The sequence below is a fragment of the Festucalex cinctus genome, chromosome 1 (assembly GCF_051991245.1).
Source record: "Festucalex cinctus isolate MCC-2025b chromosome 1, RoL_Fcin_1.0, whole genome shotgun sequence".
NCBI classification, from domain to species: Eukaryota; Metazoa; Chordata; class Actinopteri; order Syngnathiformes; family Syngnathidae; genus Festucalex; species Festucalex cinctus.
The window spans coordinates 27,705,533-27,724,541 of record NC_135411.1 but is presented as its reverse complement, the minus strand read 5'-3'; the positions used below and the strand labels follow the sequence as shown (position 1 = coordinate 27,724,541).

Below are 19,009 nucleotides of genomic sequence, written 5' to 3'. Positions count from 1 at the left end.
ATTAAAAGGAAAAAAAAAATCATGGCATACCACAAATTTCACAATAATGATGGTGACTCCGCCCCTTTGCTTCAAAGTGGCTTTGAATCTTCACCCAGGTTGGACTCCCAAGTTATGGGTGTAAAAATTCAGCGTGGGGGTGGTTATGTAAATAAGCACAAAGTAATCGATTACATGTGGCACACAGGTCTTGTGTTTGAAAATTTTAATAATTATCTTAACATACAATATTCTGGACAACTGCAATCTGCCAAAGGTGGGGAAATAATTTTCGAGGCGAAGGCAGTTCAATATTGGCTCTCAAAAGGTAAAATCTGCAGTCGCATCACAATTTTTTTCTCCTCAGTTTTTGCTTTCGTACACACCAAAAAACACATTTAAGTCAATCCATGGCTTGGTCTGAGGTTATCGCTTTTTTTAATGTATTTTTTATTTTTTTAAATAAACATCCATGCCTCGGTATGGGGGAGACGGGTTCTCATTGAATCCACAGATGTTTGGAACGCCCTCGCCTCTCTTCAAAGCACAAAAACAGCCCGTCAGATGTCCTCCGTGGTCTTCCTACCTCCGGGATCCCTAAGACGGACGTCTGGAAAGCTAATTACTCAGCGTGTGCCCCCCTCCGCAGTCCAAAGACATCTGCCACCCGCATCAATCCTCCTTATCTGAACACTCAAGGCCTCTCGACTATGTACAAAATAATTTATTATTTGAAATTGGCTCATAAATGATAAAAAATAAACTTGTCTCCATGTTGTAAATCAACATAAATCAACCTTTTCTTCTGTCTCTAAACGTGAATTTCCAGCCACATGGCGTGACTGAAGGCGTCCGACTGGCGCTGCTGCTACCACGACGACGACTACCACACTACTCTGTGGGAGACTGGAAAATGGAGATGACGGGATCTTCGTGATTGGTCACCACCAGCACGCTGCGGAACTTGTCCAAGAGCGTCTTGAGATGGGAGCGCCGCATGTTCTCGTTGTACATGATCTCCTCCAAGTGATGGTGTCCTCGGAAGTAGTGCAGCAGCCTGCGAGTTTTTAAAAAATTATTTTGATGGGAAAATAACAAAAGATGTTTTCTTATTATTGTGTTGAAAAGATTAATGAATACAAATGATTACGAGAGGGCAAATGCAGGTGTTTTCTGCAAAAAATAAACATCTTTGTAACATTATTATTATTATTATTATTAAGAACAATAGCTCACTACACAGGCACGTGCACTCTAGTGGTGCTTAAACACCAGCCCATTTTCGTTAAAAAGGTTGTTAAAAAATGTTGAGAATTCGTGATGAGATAAGTGACCTGGCAAACATGCGGAGATCCTCCTGATTCTGCGCGGCAGGGATGTTGAGGACGAACTGTCGCTCGTGCTCCGACAGGCTGGCCAGCAGGGTTTCCGTCAGCAGGATCCTTTTGTTGAGGGGGGAGTCGTCGGCTCCGGGGGCCAACTCTGCACTGGAGTTGTCCATGCTGGGGCTAGTCAGGGTCATGTCGTCGCTGCTCGCTGCACACAATGGGCACACAGACCGTTTTAATTGCTGATGTTTATAAAAATAAAGGGACACTTCATTCAATTTGACTAGTCAGTAAATGTCAAAATAACACTGGATGAAAACAGACAAAAAGTACAGGGCGACCCAAAAAGATGCGTACCCATATTTTATTGGATAAAAAATCCATTTTTTAACGAATGTCTTTTCTGTTGCAGGACGTGAAAGGTGAACCTATGGATGATCATTTGCAGCTATAGTTGCCCTGAAAATGTCTTGGACAAATCAGCAGAAGATATTCTCCCTGGAGACCTATTTTGCGACAAAATCATACCAGAGTGTACAGATTCAGTTTGGAAAGCGTTTCCATTGTCGCAACTTTCCATCAAAATCAACGATTGTTAGTTGGATGAAGAAGTTCAGAGTTCAGTTCTGAGAACCAAACGTTCTCAAGAAAGTTTTCATCATTTTCAAGCACATTACAGAAGCATTCACACATTGTTACTCGCTTTTCCTTGTCAGCATCAGTTAATTTTTGCTTTATTTGGATCTTGTATGGGTATAGGTCCAGATCAGACGTAAGAACACGCCGCAGTGACTCCCTTGTTATTCCGAGTTCTTGGCTGCGTCTACGCACTGATTTCCTAGGGCTGCGTCCTACTGAGTCCCTCACTGCAGCAATGTTATCTCCTGTCCTTGCACTCTTCTTCCTGCATTCCTGAATAAGTTCCCCCTGTGGCTTTAGAACATAGGCCCACTACAGTCCCATGCTCTCTGAACTTCTTCATCCAACTAACAATCGTTGATTTTGATGGAAAGTTGGAAACGCTTTCCAAACTGAATCTGTACACTCTGGTATGATTTTGTCGCAAAATAGGTCTCCAGGGAGAATATCTTCTGCTGATTTGTCCAAGACATTTTCAGGGCAACTATAGCTGCAAATGATCATCCATAGGTTCACCTTTCACGTCCTGCAACAGAAAAGACATTCATTAAAAAATGGATTTTTTTATCCAATAAAATATGGGTACGCATCTTTTTGGGTCACCCTGTATATACAATCAGACATTCAAGTTCAGGTACATCATCATAATCATCATCAAAAAGTTTCTTTCCAATGATACTGTATGTTCTATGCAGCCCCACTAGTCGAAACATGACTGATTAATATTACATTTGAGGAATAACCAAACCCAGAAAACTGGTGAGCTGTTATCAGCTCTTAGTTAATATGTCATTCTCAGTCGACAGCAAGTGGCAAAATGGTCGTCCCATGAGATGGCTAAAAAATAAATGGATTGATTTTGCTGCTTTATTCATAATCCACAAAAACTAATAATACGAATGCCGTGTTTAAAGTAGTGAGTAGGGGTGTGAATTGCCTAGTACCTGACGATTCGATTCGTATCACGATTCACAGGTCACGATTCGATTCGATACCGATTAATCCCGATACGAATTTATAAGTCGATTGTTGCGATTTTTTTTCATTCAAATTTAGAAAATACTAATCAGTAAGCTTGTAGAGTGTAAGATTTATATGAAAATGTATTATTTATTTATCTGAAATTTCAGTCTTATAGAGGTTGTAATCTGTTTCATGTTTGAACAGCATTAAAATAAAATATTAAGGCTTAATGTTCCGTTCATATAACATTCTTCCATGCTCAAGGTGTGAATCCTAACCCGAAGTCAGACGTTTTGTTGAATATTTTTCCATTAAAAATGGAAGTTTAAAAATCGATTCACACACACACACACAAAAAAAAAAAAGAAAAAAAAAAAAGGCAATGATGATAAGACGTTGAATCGGTAAGACTACCGAATGAACAATTCTGAGCTCTTAAAAAAAATAAAAATTAAAAATTAAAAATAAAAAAGATTTTTTTTAATTGAATCGATTCAAGAATCGCGCGATGTAGTATCGCGATATATCGCCGAATCGATTTTTTTTTTTAACACCCCTAGTAGTGAGGGTGCATAGAACATAAGAAAATATTATACTTGACTTCCATCTTTAAGTAAATTAACTATTTGTTGCTATTTCTCCTTGTCTCACACACACACTGCTGTCATACTTGGAGATCCGAAGCTGAGGGCGCTCGGCGTGCTCAGGCCGCGGCCGCCGCCGACCCGCGCGACCAGGGGCAGGTCGTCGTCCCTGTAAGCGGGCTCGTCCTCGGCGGGCGGCACCATGAGGCAGACGAACGTGTGCAGCTGGATGAGCAGGCGGCGCTGCAGCATCCACACCACCATCTGGATCAGCTGAGCCTGACCGGGGCATGCGCACACGTCATCCCACCTACTCGCTTTTATCCAGTCATTCGTATGACATGCATTCTCTTACTAGGTCAGATGGAGTTATCACAAGTGACTTTCAGCAACAAATTATAACAGTTTTTATTTCTTGTTGAATTTTTTTGGGATTATTTTCTAACATTTGTGGTATTATTCAACTTGTTTTGTAGTTGTATAATTGGCATCTATATTTTTTCCTTGATTTTTATTAGGGATCATACCTTATTAATGATATCAGGTATTGGTGCCAATATCTATCAGTATCTGTAGGGCAGGGCTGCTCAATTATGAAGAAAATATTGATCACAATTGTTTTGGTAATAATTGAAATTACGATTATTGTTTTTGTACAAAAAAAAAAAAGTTTAAAGGGATACTTGACTCATTGAGCCATTTTCAGCGGTAAAAAGTTCATATTTTGTCTATAATAAATGTGGTAACTTCATTATTTTTCATGTGCAATGAATAGGCTACCTTTAAAAAGTAATTTTTCTACTTGCTGTCGACTAATGATGACATCACCAATGCTGAGGAAGTAGGTAACGTAACAGCCAATCATGAGCCAAACTCAGAAAACAGGTGAGCCATGAGCCTGTTACCTACTTCCTCAGCACAGGTGATGTCATCATCTGTCGACAGCAAGTAGAAAAATTACTTTTTAAAGGTATTAATTGTACATGAAAAATAATGAAAGTTATAAGTTATCAAATTCATTCTGGACAAAATATTAACTTTTCACTGCTGAAAATGGTTCAATGAGTCAAGTATCCCTTTAAACATAAAAAAAAATATTAAGACAAAAAATTCTTTGAAACACTATAATTGTGCAAGTTCCTTTTGGATGAAACAAAATTGATTATTTATTTATTTATTTATTATTTTTTGAAGGTGCAAATGTATAAATTTAAACAACTCAAAATTAGCATTAATAATCTTTTTTTCATGATTATGCTTATTTTATAATTGTGGAGCGTAATAATTGAAATTGTAATTAAATTTTCGCGACAGCTGCTGATACCAATATTGGCTACACTATTATGGCCGGTTTACTAGCAGGAAGTAGAAATTACAAGAAAAGTAAACTGTCGTTAATTTTATGCAAGGGGTGAGGGGGTTATGTATCAAAAATACTAGCAGTACAACGTATTGGTGACTACTCAAGTGTTGAGTATTGGTATTGGTCTGAACAAAAGTAATGTCGAACATCCCTCATGTTTATCTCATATTGTCGAATTACTTCCAAATTATTTTTGTATTTTTTCATCAAAATGTTTTGTGACATTGTTTTCCGAATATGAATTCGTATAGTGAAGTCATTTCAATCAAAGACATTGAAAACGTTTTTGTGACGCAGTCGTACCTCCTGCGCAGGAGCTTCCAGCGGGTTCCTGAACTCGGCCAGCGAGACAGGCAGCGAGAACTTGGCCAACGTGGAAGGAAGGTCGTGACCGGGAAACTGCTGCGCAAACTGTTCGGCCTGAGGTGAGAACCTGAGAGAGATTGAGTGAGAGAGGTCCCATTTTATTGGACCTTCCTGAAATTGGACAAATATCATAAGCAGTGGCGTATGTATGTGTGGAGGCGACATAATGCGAGACTCACAGATAGATGTTGGCGTGAGGGGACAGCATGTAGACGTTGTTCTCACACAGAGGGTAGATGATGATGGCCTTGCCCCAGTAAACCAGGTGGGCTGCGATTTGGAATATCTGAGAGCAAAGCAACACTTGAGCATTTTAACTTGACAGTACTGTAGTTTATAAAACCAGTCAGTAATAAAATACATGAAATAGAGTGGAATAAATCCAATGGTTTGTGCATCATGATTTCATGTTTCAATTCTCACTGATATTGTGCTCCTTCTAAAGTGCATTACTGGGCCACAATGAGGCAGTATAACAGACTGCAAATAGTTCCACAACTAAGTGACAAAGGGGCATATGCTCCTGATTTGCTAAGTCAGAAATGGCACATGCTGCATGCTCCCATCGACTTAAGTGTGTCAAGTTACGCACCATCATGAAATGTACGCACTCTGGGTGGAGAAACATTTAAATGAGGGCATCCCCTTTCAAATCCAGTGGTGCGTATCTTCTCCCAGACACTGTCACGATCTTTAACTTACGTTCACTGCCACCTTTAGTGCTTGTAACTAAAATTTTTGCTGGCAAATCAAGACAAAAAAAGTAAAGTGACAGCTTGCATCTCGAAAAACTCGCAAGTTGAGGTGCTACAGTAATCTGTAAACTCGTATGTGTCATTTGTCAATCATCAAATTACAGTCAGCATTGAACGTGTCTAACTTGGAGATTAGTTTTCACAAGCAAAACCCAAATCTAAAATTGCTTTTGATTGTTTGATTCATCAACATAATAGGACACACTTGTCAGACATATTCCTCTACCTTTGCTCAGATTAAAAAACGAGCAGCTTCAAACAAAACCTGCTATCTTCTAAATTGTGTACATGCGCTCCAGATGGAAATAAAAGCTCATATTCACATTTTCATGTCAAACACCCCAAAAAAAATAATAAAGGAACTGGCCTCAATGTTTCAATACTTTTGAAGGGGAGTGTAGATTTAGTACTGTGGACCTGTGACATCAACCCCACTTCTTTCTGGATCTGATTAAGATGGTGCATCTGACAGTAATTTAAGTGAAAGGCACTTTTTCAAGCCTTGGCAGAGTCCTGAACTTTCTGAGTGCCCGTTTTTTCCTTCCCTCCACAATTGTTGTCTGTTGTGCATTCTCTGCATCTGACATGAAGGTGCGTAGGCAGCTGCCTCACCTGAAGCAGAGCCAGGTCAGTGTCCTGAGCCAGCTGCTGCAGGTTCTTCACCGCAGAGCACGTCTTGATGAGGCGCATCATGGCGGGAGAGCAGTCTACGGGAAGTTGTCCCAGCAGCGCCTTCTCATTTTCCAGCAGCAGCAACGCGTGATAGGGCCTGGATGACATCCGAACATCAAGATCAATAATTCTAGGGGGAAAGAAAGGCCTTCTCTGGGCTGTGCAAACAGCGGATGAAAAACTAGATGTAATGATTCATGACTACCAGCAGGGGGTGGTAGATGACAGCCAACATGCCTTGTCCTCAAATGACTCCACTTATTATCAGTCAAGTGCACATGTTAACCTAGAGAGGCCACTAACCACTCACACATAAAATACAACAGTAGAAAATGAGTACCAGTATATGGATTAACAAGGTTAAAATGAGAGTGGACACATTAGGTAGACTTACACAATTTATGACTATCACAAAATGCTCAGTTTTGATATGTCAAACACTTCTAAAATTCTTGTCTTGCATTTTTATTGGAATATTTTGTTTGTCTTATATTTTTGCATTATTTTCTGCTTTATTGCGTCATATATATATATATATATATATATATATATATATATATATATATATATATATATATATATATATATATATATATATATATATGTATACATACAAATAATTGTGTATTTTTTTTTAATCTAATATATAATTTCTTTCCTTTTCGGGGGGCAAATATTTGTGCTTCTGTAATTAAAACTGCCCAACACAGAAAACTGAATTAAGAATCGCTACTGCCACATGTAGCCAAGAAATGAAACTGCACAGTCTCTTCTTCACATATACAATGCATGCATGCCGTCACATCCACAGACATAGGGTGAGAAATTCGAACCCGAATCCAGTCTGAAAAACATTGGCCAGAGGCTTGCAGGAGTGCCCATTAGGAACAGCTAAGGCAGGGGTAGGGAACCCTGGTCCTCGAGAGCCACTGTCCTGCCTGTTTTCCATGTCTCCCTCCTCCAACACAGCTGACTCAAATGATCAGCTAAACAGGCAGGACAATGGCTCTCGAGGACCAGGGTTCCCTACCACTGAGCTAAGGTGTTACATCTGCTAATTAGAAGTTGTTTGAGGCATAAATGTCAAATAAAAAAAGCTATTGTAAAGATATTTTTGGGCTTTTTTTTTTTGTCTTGTGTGTTGTGAGTTTTTTTAAATATATATTTTTTTGTAATATTTGGTTTAAAAAAAAATACAATTGTACATTACTTTTTCTTACTCAATATTTGTGCATCTGTCATATCACACTTTTTTCCCCCATTATTTTACATTAGCTGTGTATTTTTGTCTAATAGTTTGCTTTTTTCTAACATACCACTATTTGTTTTTTCATCCCTTTCATTTATTCTTAACCTTTACTTGTTCATATTGATGAAATATTGAATTTTTACTTATTTAATAAATTACTTGGGGTTTTCTTCTATTATTTTACTACATTTGTTCTAATATTTATGTACTTTTTATTGCTTACTCTAATATTTTTGTTTTTGAGTTTTACCCTATTTTTTTTTTTACATTTTCTTCCAAAAATTGTTATGCCCCTGCAACATTCCACTTCCCCCCCATTTTTCAATCAATACTGTGATAGTCATGAACTAACCCTACTCATGCTGCTGACTATAATGAAGACATAAAATGTTCCGAGCGTCTCATCTCTCCTTTATGCGTGACACGGGGTCATCTAGCGGTGCAGGATGAGAATACGGCGCACCTGATGGCCTTCAGGCTGCGCTCTAAGGCCTCGGGGGGGATGTAGTGGCCGCCGATGCGATGGATCTTGTGCGGGAGGCAGAAGCTCACCTCCAGCCAGTTGTTGATGTGCAGCCGTACCACGCCGGTCGTACACAGACTGAAGAAAAATATGCTTAGTGAAAATTACTGAAGCAATAAATGATGCCGTGTCCAACAAACAAACCTGTCATACGCCTCCTTTAGGTCCTTGGCCAGCTTACATTTGGGCAGAATTTGTCGAAACGGCGACTGTGGGCTCACTAACGACAAAAAGAGCATTGAACCATCTTTCTTTCTTTTCTTTTTTTTTTTTTTTGTGATAGGTTCCACGGGGTTTTACTTTCGCTGACGGTGGTGATCTCGTCCTGCACGGCCAGCATGAGCTTGGCCTCCCTGGTGAGGTACTGGCAGCGGCGCTCCTCGTGCTGCAGCGCAATGGCGATGCGGCGTGACAAGTTTTGCATGCAGCTGATGACCGACGGGTCGGCGTTCGCCTGTGAAAACAGAAGAGTTACATTACAATACATTTGCAATATATAGTAATAAATACAAAAAAATAAACATTTTTATACCTTTTTTTACTATTGGTAAGTTATTTTTTGTCAAGTATGTTTGACATGTTTTTTTCTAATATTGGTGCATTTTTAATCAAGTATTTTTACATTATAACATTTTTTGTATTTCTACTACTTTTTCTCAAAATAATTTTTACTGATTGTTTTTTTATTTATTTTATTGTATACATTATTGTACTTTTCCCACTACTTATGTTCACAATGTGTAACAAACTACTCACTCACTTACTCGAGGGTGTTTGCAAAATAGTGTTAAAGGCCAGTCATCTTTCTTTTTCCTTCTATTTTTTAAAGCTAGAATGATCAATGTTTATGTTAAAAAAAAAAAAGATACTTCTTCTAACAGTTCAACAGCGTTCGTCTCTAGTTCAAGCTAAATTTCACACATTAATTGAGTGTCTTTAAAGTCAAATGGAAATTATTTTACTACTACTACTACATGCATACATTATATTTCACTTTAAATCTTTCAGTTGTCTCCATCCAATTATCGCACAGTTCTACTGATCCCATTAATAATAATACTGTAAATAATGATTGCTCATGGTGACGGGTTGCAAACATCCCAGTTGCCGGGCAGAGCTCACTGCACAAAGCATGACTCAGCCTCTTTTAGCCCCCCGGCCATCCGCTCAGCTGAGTGGGCCGCTCACCATGACTCAGCAAGGGCAGGAACTGGTGGCGCCTCATCAAGCAACATGATTAAAGATGCAAAATGTTTTCCCCTGCCCCTCAGGCCTCCTCTGCCATCACAGATAGCCAAGACTATCATCTGAAAACACAACCCACCCTCACCACTCCCTTCTTTTGAGTCCCACCCACAGGCAGAATCATTACAAACGCTGATATTCATATCAGAAATTGACATGAATGTATTCATTTTACGTAGCCAAGATATATGCACTATATTCACTTATTTTTGGAGCAAAATTGAAAATGGAGCATTATCACCTTTGACATACTTTCATATATTTTTATGTTTTACATTGTGCATGTGTACCTAATTAAGTATCTGGTATATGCAAGACATTTCATACCCTCAGAGCAAAGACCACATTGAACAGGATCATGGTGGGCATCTCCCTCTTTGGTGAAGGATCTGTTTTAGACACCTGAAAAAATATTGATACATAAATATAAAATGTATATGACACATTTAAGAGGTACAATGATAAAAGCATGTTGCACATGTAAAATAAAAAATGTGAACAAATGTATAAATGCTATTGAAAATACCTTGTTTAGAGATGCACTCATATGCAGTAATTACAATGAAATGTACAACAAAAAATCTCAAAATTATTTTTATTATTTTATACTTAAATTATTGTTACATGTACATCAAATTTTCTGATTTCAATAAAAAGCAAAAAAGGTCAAACAATATACGTAATCTATTTTTTCATTGGACAATGTCATATTAATTGACCAATCATATCTATTTTTTCTAAACTTTACATTTTATTCTGCCAACCAAAAAAAGTGTTATCAGAATTTATATGAGAACTGTTCCTGACAAATTTGGCTAAGTAGGAAAAATATCCTAAAATGTGGGAATGACCCAAATTATTTCTAAATGCTCTAATATCATGCTTATTATTAAAGATGAATTTTCCTAATTGTGCCTGAAAAAAATCCTGTGAATATTTCTTGATTAATATGTCAAATATCAGCTATTTACAGTGCTTGCGTTCTTGAACAGAAACTGTCAGTGCTCAAAAGGGTGAATTCAACTTGTAAATTCCTCATTACCGACGAAAAAGGTCAAACTGACTATGTTCACACAAATGGAAAGAGTCTGCATTAAAGCACTTATAACCGTGCGGTCTTAGACATAACATTGAGGGCATGGTGGTCTAAAATTGATTTGCTAAGCACTGCAGATATCATTTAAAATTATAACACATTTAATGAAATAAAGGGCAGCACGGTGGTTGAGTGGTTAGCACGTCTGCCTCCCAGTACTGAGACGCTAGATCGAAGTCCAGGCTCCGGCCTTCCTGGGTGGAGTTTGCATGTTCTCCCCGTGCCCGCGTGGGTTTTCTCCGGGTACTCCGGTCTCCTCCCACATTCCAAAGACATGCATGGCAGGTTAATTGGGCGCTCCGAATTGTCCCTAGGTGTGCTTGTGAGTGTGGATGGTTGTTCGTCTCTGTGTGCCCTGCGATTGGCTGGCGATTGCCCGAATCCAGCTGGGATCAGCTCCAGCACCCCCCCACGACCCTTGTGAGGAGCAAGCGGTTAAGAAAATGGATGGCTGGATGGATTAATGAAACACATTAATGGCAAATAATTTAATTGGGAAAGTAGTGTAACACAACTATAATAAAAAAAATAAAAAAGTTTATAGAATAGATCAGCACCACCCTTTTCTCTTATACTGCTGACCATATAGTCTTTCTACATACAGCCAGTATCGGTAAAGGGAACTTCCACTTCTTAAATAAAAATTCTTCTCGATGGCCAGCAAAGCATATCGCTACTTCTTGAAATCAAAAATTACATTATTCATTTGCTCCATTGGATGCCAATACGACATTAAACACCTCTTTCATAAATGAAGAATCCATCCAGACAAACATTTTATAAAACATATAGATTACGGTACAAGAAATTGGTCCCCTGTCGCAAATTTGCCAAATTATGTCAACTGGGAGAGAACAAAAAAAAGTTTAGAAAAATAGAGTCTAAAATTTACCCAGATTGTATGATGTAATGACCCATCCAAAAAATATTTTTAATAGTTTTTATGGGTTGTTATTAGGCTAAAGTGGTGACGATAGAGTCAATGATGTAACGATATGTTATTAACACAAGAGCTCAAGTTGAAAATTACAAAATGAAAACATTTCAATACAATTGCGTTAAGACTGTCATGTCTGGGATCACGCCAGGGTTAAGTTTGAGTTCATGACCTGTTAAGTTGGGTTCGTGACTGTGAGGTCAAGTGTCTGTTATGTACTGATGTAACAAGTGTCTGTTTTGAACTGATGTAACTAGCATCTAGTTTCAAATGGTTTTAGGCTATGTGATATGTGATGTCAAGGGCTATGTGATGTCAAGAATCTTTAATCCCTTTACTTGGTCAACAGCCAATCAGATAATTCCATGTCAGTCCTGTTACCCACATGTCTAGCCACAACCAATCAGATCGATTCCTTGTCTATATAAGCCTCCTGGAAAGTGTGTGTCTTTGTCGGATTAGTACTTCTGTTACCACTGTCCCTCGTTGCAACTCTCTTTGTTACTCGTCTAAGTCAAGTTTGTTCCATGCCTCTCGACGTGAATCAATAGTTAAAATCTTATTTGTGTCTGCGCTTTGGGATCCAACCCCCAGCACATAACAAAGATAGCTAAAAAGGTTCTAAAAAAGGGAGCAAAATGTAAAGAAATGAGCAGCAAAGAGTTGTGGAGGTTTCACTCCTTGCTGACCTGAATGATTTGCGGATGCTGCAGCAGAGTCGGATGCCCGACAAAGCGAACGTTGTCGATCTTCAGCTCAAACTTTTTGCTGCACATGTCCGACTTGGTGGCCAGGATGGTCGCCAGGATGCTGTCGGAAAACCTAGAGACGGAAAGTAGAGGTCCATGCGAGGGAGTTAAAAAAAAAGGAAAAAAAAAACAAAACACGCACACATATTTGGAAAGAGTGATTTTCAAGCTGAGAATTTTTTGGAGCAGTTTTAATTACATAAAATTCTTGTGATTTGTGTGTCATAGAAATGATGTTTTCGTGTCTGTGTTTGTGTGTGGATGAACATTCTGCAAAGGATTCATGCGTCATGGAATTCATGCTGCAATGAAAGGCTTTGGAGAAAAAATACACACTACATAACAATTGGGAAGAAGAAAAAAGTGAATTTAATTGGAATTTGCAGCCAATTTCAATGGGTGCAACATGCTGCAGGTTGCTTGATTCCACTTTAATCAGTTTCAAATAAAGCAGAGTACACTCAGTATAACAATACAGAGAACAGCGAATTACCGCACCGTTTCACCTTGGGAATATGCACAAGAACGTTCTCACGCATTAAAAAAAAGAAAAAAGGTTAAATCCAAATCGATCGGTCGCACTAAATACAAGAAAAGACAGCAAGTGATGGAAGCAAAGGAAAAGGTGCTTTCGGAGGATTCCAGTCTTACCCCGCTACCAACTGTTCGTCAGTTAATGAAGACGGCTCTCTGAAATGGGAATGAGGCCATCAACAGAACAAAAAAGAAACAAGCAAACAAAAATGGGAAGCTGCAACACGCACACACACACATATACCTACATTGACAGGTTGTATATGCAGGGAAAATCAACATGTGTGACAACAAAAATGGCCCACAAGCTGCAATAAATTGCAACATTTTGGACTTCTTTTCACATTTTAAAACAGTGCAGTCCACATGTCCCAATTGGTCGACTACACAACTGCTACAAAACATACTTTCACATTTAAAATGTGCTAGATCTTATGCCCAGATTTAAATGACATTCTCAACTCAGCAGATAAGCTATCGACTTAAAAGTTCTCACATGAATTATGCTAACACTGATTTATGTTACGCTAACAATGGAAAGCAAGTGCATTCATAAGCACTTGGAGCTAATGTGTGGATGGTGTGACTGCACACGTACTTGCAGTGTTTGCGCTCATGAAAACTATTAAGATTAAAAGGAAGAAAGTACCTTGAATCTCCATCGTGATCTTCAACTTCTCCCGACGTATTCAGCGCATAACGATTCCGCTGTTTCGCTTGTGTGGGAGAAGATACGGCCTAAGTATTAATGCATCATTTGACATACACTACTCACAATGCGTCCGGGATATTGACCTTTTGCTGGTGAACTAATTTAGTTGTCTCTAAACTTTAAATGCACATTTCAAACTGTTTCAGTGTTTTTTTCACCCCACTAAGTTCTGTTCTCCAACAAGGATGTGAATCATGGCAGTTCGGTGAATTTTATGCTTACATTAATCCTGAAATTTTATCCGAAAGCCATATATGCCCTAACTTGTTGTGCGTGTATGACATCCCATCCGTTTGTACTGCAACTGATGAAATGATGCTGCCAAGTATGTTGCTAACGTTTACCTGCGTGGGACGATGCGCACTCGGCGGTTCGTTGGAAAGGGTAACGGAACAACAACTTGTTCCCGCGGCTGCCAGAGCTCACTAGGATGACACTTATTGGGTTGGTTTTGTGTCCGCATCGGGGGCCTCTGTACAAGCTGATTCTTGGTTGCACGACCGCCGATTTTCTTTGGTCATCTGCGGATACGTTGCCGCCGCCGGATGGGTTGAGCATCATGTTAGCATTCCAGCTCACATAGCTGCCACATGATCGACAACTTTTGCTACAAAGTTAAAACACTCTACTCGTTGCTAAAGATAAAGATAAACACTTGACGATGCGTATTAAACGCTGCTTTAAAATAATTTTCTAAATTTTATTAATCTCAGGCCCAATTTTCACGTTGCCTCAACTTCTCAACTCAAATCGATTGTTTTGTGTCCTTTTAAATCTGTCCGACTAGAATCAAGGAAGAAAACAACACTGCGCATGCGTACAAGCGTTTCTGGTAATATAAACGATGCCACTGCTTGAATAAATTTTTTTACACGGAGTCAGAGATTTTTGCACTTTTTTATGTTCATACATCTTTTTTTATATTTAAAATGGCCAGATGTGAGGTAAATTTATATGGTTTCTTTTCGTGAGGCTGAAAATTGTCTGTTTGCTTGTCAATATTGACGATGTCTTAAGTTATTATTATTATTATTATTATTATTATTATTATTATTATTATTATTATTATTATTATTATTATTATTATTATCATTATTATTATTATTATTAGTAGTAGTAGTAGTAGTAGTAGTAGTATTTTATTGATTTATTTATTTATTTATTTAATTCATATTGCACAACTTTTGTTTTGAAGGCAAGTTGATAAAAATAAAGATACCTGTCAAAATTTCTGCACGTTTTATAGTTTCATTACACTTTATAAACCGTTTTTTATATTAGTATTTTTTAAGTAAACTAGCTTAAAGTCGTTACTTTAATTATTGAATAACTAATAAAGTAATTTGCTACTTTTTCAGAGACGTAACTATAACTCCACTTTGAGTCTACTTGAGTTGAGTTCTTAACACTCACCATTATGCCTACTTCCAGCTAGCGTCAGTCAGCTCAGTTGTGTGCACCAGAAGTGGTGAGAACACATTTCAAAATAAGAGTACTAACAGGAATTACAGTACAGTATTAGCTACGTTAATCTTGTTGGTTTAACTTCATTTGGTAAGTGTGTCTTGTGAAGTGTAATATGTCTTATCCCATTTAATGTACATTTGCTTTCAATTGCATTCAATTGTGAATTACATTTTTGATCAAATTCAATATGATTATGGTTGGAGGGAATACTCATGTATTGACTGTATTGATACACAAACTGTAAAATAATGTATGTTCATTAAAATGTGAACTAAAGTGGACCAGTCTGAGCCCTGAAACTCCAGAGCTGAAAATGAGTCTCAGTCAGGCCCTGGGCAGAGGTAAGTGATATAGCCAATAAAATACAATCAATATCGCCATAGGAAATTGTCTTAAATTAACTTTATTACAATTGGGCAGTATTATTATAAATCACATTATGCATTTTTGTGTGGCTGTTAATGGGGATGTCAGGGGCCGATACATAGCCATTCATAAAAAGTAGTTGCTGAACCCCACACACTGCGCAACAGCAAATTCAGTGTGTGGCGAGTAAGCTGACACATACACTTGAAAAAAATAAAACATGACACGTTCTTCATTGCTTTTGATCATTTATTCAATCTGAGCCCAACAGAATGAAATAATTGAATACCATCCTGTCAGCTTTGCTGTGGGTCATACTGTTTATCTGTACTTGTCACTAATGGCGAGAGTCAGGGCAGCCAGGAACTTGTCCATGCACACGTGAACCTCGGGGGTGAAGTCTTTTGGGAACAGCATGGCCATCACCACAAGCATGCAGTGGGACAAAACCTGGGAATGGAAAATATGTACAATAGGTTAAATGTATTGCTCTAATTAATTGAAAAGTATGCTTAATAAGTGCAGCACTGTACCCCAAAAGAAATATCCTTGTTTGGTAAAATCCCAAAAATGATTTTATTTTTATTTTTTTTATTTTTTTAAAGTGTTAAATGCTGGTTGTAGTCATAACACGTATTGAAATATTTTTTCAGAACTACTGATGGTCAACCTGGACTCATCAAAATATTGTTCAGAACAATCTTCGATACACTGAAATTATGCATTACTCTAATGAATAACAAAAAAATGTTTTGAACAAAACTCAAGTCACGTGACTTGACTCGAGTCAAACTTGAGTTGTCAATCTTCAGATTGGGGATGTGCTAGGCTAAAACATGGAACACTCAACCTGTCTTTGACTTGTTATTCATGAGCCTTGACCTAGCTTGAACTACTTGACTTGACAAGTCTTGTTTATATTTGACATTTGACAAGACCGTGTGCCATTTACTTTCGATTCATTTTCAACCTATCCACTTTACAGTTCTATGTATCACTTATATATATATCACCGATATCACTTGACAGTTTACCAATAGCTGGTCAAACATGAACTATAAGGTCATGCTGGTGATGTGTTTAATTGAGAAGACAATTGTGAATGCGTTAGTACAGCTAACAAATGCAAGTACAGATGGTGAATGTATGTTGTGACTGAGCCAGTTGTATGACTTGACTTGTAACTTGCTTAATTAACCCAAATAATGTCTTAACTCCATTACTCTTTCAAAAAGCAACAAATGAGTTGAGAAGCGTGCACCCACCTTGAAGTTGGCGGGGTCCACCCTCAAGGTGAAAGCGTGCAGCTCACTGAGGTTCAGCAGGCCGCCGGTCAGGTCATCGATTTTGCCCACAGCTTCGTTGACGCCGCTCATGATCACCTTGCCATGCTTCTTGACTTTAGCGGAGCCGATGGACAAGTCCTTCCAGTGGGAGAAGTAGGTCTTGGTCTGGGGGTACACGAAGATCATCCTGCAAACGCACACAAACCTCATCAAGGAAGTGCAATGTGATGTGTGTCTCATCTTTATCGGGGTCATATTTACCTGGTCAGAGCTTCGCTCCCAATGAGGTCTGCCCTTTTGGATGCCAGAACCCAGAAGGCCTTGACTGTGTCTTTGTCCTTGGTGGTTAGACTCATCTTGTTGATTTGGCTGAAAGCTGAATGCTGAATGAGGGCAAAATTGAGCTTTTATATGCAGTGCGGCAAGGGGCCTCATGCACACCCAAGATATGGTGTATATGTGCCTGCCAGCTGGATAGCATCCAAGTGGTGCAGAAGATACAGTACACTCCCACCACCACTGTTCGGAAAAAAAAAAAAAAAAGAGAGAGAGAAAAGAGAGAGAGAAAGTCCATTTAACATGGAGACATACACTTGCCAATTAAAGTTCATGGTGTGTGAATTTATTAATATACGTTTCTGAAAAGCTTTTTATTTACACTTTCCTTTTTTTTTCTTCTTTTTTTTAAAATAGAAATAACTTGTTTTATTAACTATAACTTATTTGGGCAGTCTCTTACCACCCTGCTTTCTTTGGCATGCACACTTCCGGGAGCCCCACTCACCTGCTGTGTCTCAATTGGAATCTTCCTTTATGCTCCTGTTCACTGTCAAGTCGTTTGGCTAACAGCCGGTGGTCTGCTAGCTGCTCCTCTGCTAACATGAGGATGCTAATATAGTCAACGTTATGTCTAATATAGTCAACGCTATGTTTGTAAAGGATTTCAGAAGCAATTTGTGATAAAAAATAAATAAAAAAATATATATATATAACATGAGGATGCTAATATAGTCAACGTTATGTCTAATATAGTCAACGCTATGTTTGTAAAGGATTTCAGAAGCAATTTGTGATAAAAAAAAAAATATATATATATATATAACATGAGGATGCTAATATAGTCAACGTTATGTCTAATATAGTCAATGCAATGTTTGTAAAGGATTTCAGAAGCAATTTGTGATAAAAAAAAAAAAATATATATATATATATATAACATGAGGATGCTAATATAGTCAACGTTATGTCTAATATAGTCAATGCAATGTTTGTAAAGGATTTCAGAAGCAATTTGTGATTTAAAAAAATAAATATATATATATATATATATATATATTAGGGGTGTGAATTGCCTAGTACCTGACGATTCGATTCGTATCACGATTCACAGGTCACGATTCGATTCGATACCGATTAATCCCGATACGAATTTATAAGTCGATTGTTGCGATTTTTTTTCATTTAAATTTAGAAAATACTAATCAGTAAGCTTGTAGAGTGTAAGATTTATATGAAAATGTATTATTTATTTATCTGAAATTTCAGTCTTATAGAGGTTGTAATTTGTTTCATGTTTGAACAGCATTGAAATAAAATATTAAGGCTTAATGTTCCGTTCATATAACATTCTTCCATGCTTAAGGTGTGAATTCTTAAAAAAAAATAATAAAAAAATAAAAAATAAAAAAAATAACGATTTTGCCGATTATTGAATCGATTCGAGAATCGCGCGATGTAGTATCGCGATATATCGCCGAATCGATTTTTTTTAACGCCCCTAATATATATATATATATATATATATATATATATATATATATATATATATATATATATATATATATATATATATATACATATATACACACACATAATTAATACATAATTTTCTGTGTTCAGTAGCTTTAATGTATCCTACAATTCAACTAACTCATCAACAAGCTCTGCATAAGCCTGATAACGATCCTGTTGACGAATCAGCTTGTGTTGGAAACGGCAGGACTCTGGCCCTCGAGGACTGAGTTTCTCTGTCTGCCCTAGGAACTACACAGATAGACAGATATAAAAGGAATACAATACTGTGTAAAAGTTAAAGTCATCATTAGACTTGAAGTGTTATTTCCATCAGTATTTTAATATGGTACAAAAACACATGAAGCATCCATCCATCCATCCATTTACATGACCACTTATTCC

General features: G+C 37.8%; 2 protein-coding genes across 4 annotated transcripts; both read right to left on the bottom strand.

Annotated features, from left to right (window-relative positions):
* Positions 1 to 188: 188 nt before the first annotated feature.
* Positions 189 to 14,484, bottom strand: nprl3 (NPR3-like, GATOR1 complex subunit). Of its 3 annotated transcripts, XM_077527195.1 has the most exons (14): positions 14,039 to 14,484; positions 13,632 to 13,698; positions 13,100 to 13,138; positions 12,389 to 12,521; positions 9,994 to 10,068; positions 8,722 to 8,875; positions 8,566 to 8,641; positions 8,362 to 8,499; positions 6,590 to 6,746; positions 5,402 to 5,508; positions 5,160 to 5,289; positions 3,580 to 3,772; positions 1,314 to 1,515; positions 189 to 1,036 (listed from the first exon to the last, which is right to left on the bottom strand). In XM_077527195.1, exons 1-14 carry the CDS (start codon positions 14,253 to 14,255, stop codon positions 871 to 873), a joined length of 1,854 nt encoding a protein of 617 aa, XP_077383321.1. In that variant the 5' UTR covers positions 14,256 to 14,484; the 3' UTR covers positions 189 to 870. The 3 variants fall into 3 exon arrangements, with proteins under 3 accessions (XP_077383321.1, XP_077383329.1, XP_077383337.1); XM_077527203.1 differs by lacking the exon at positions 13,100 to 13,138; XM_077527211.1 differs by lacking the exons at positions 13,100 to 13,138; positions 13,632 to 13,698.
* A 1,271-nt stretch (positions 14,485 to 15,755) lies between these two features.
* LOC144022413 (hemoglobin subunit alpha-1-like) lies at positions 15,756 to 17,241 on the bottom strand. Its single transcript, XM_077527185.1, has 3 exons — positions 17,075 to 17,241; positions 16,793 to 17,000; positions 15,756 to 15,977 (listed from the first exon to the last, which is right to left on the bottom strand). Exons 1-3 carry the CDS (start codon positions 17,167 to 17,169, stop codon positions 15,849 to 15,851), a joined length of 432 nt encoding a protein of 143 aa, XP_077383311.1. The 5' UTR covers positions 17,170 to 17,241; the 3' UTR covers positions 15,756 to 15,848.
* Between the last annotated feature and the right edge of the window lie 1,768 nt (positions 17,242 to 19,009).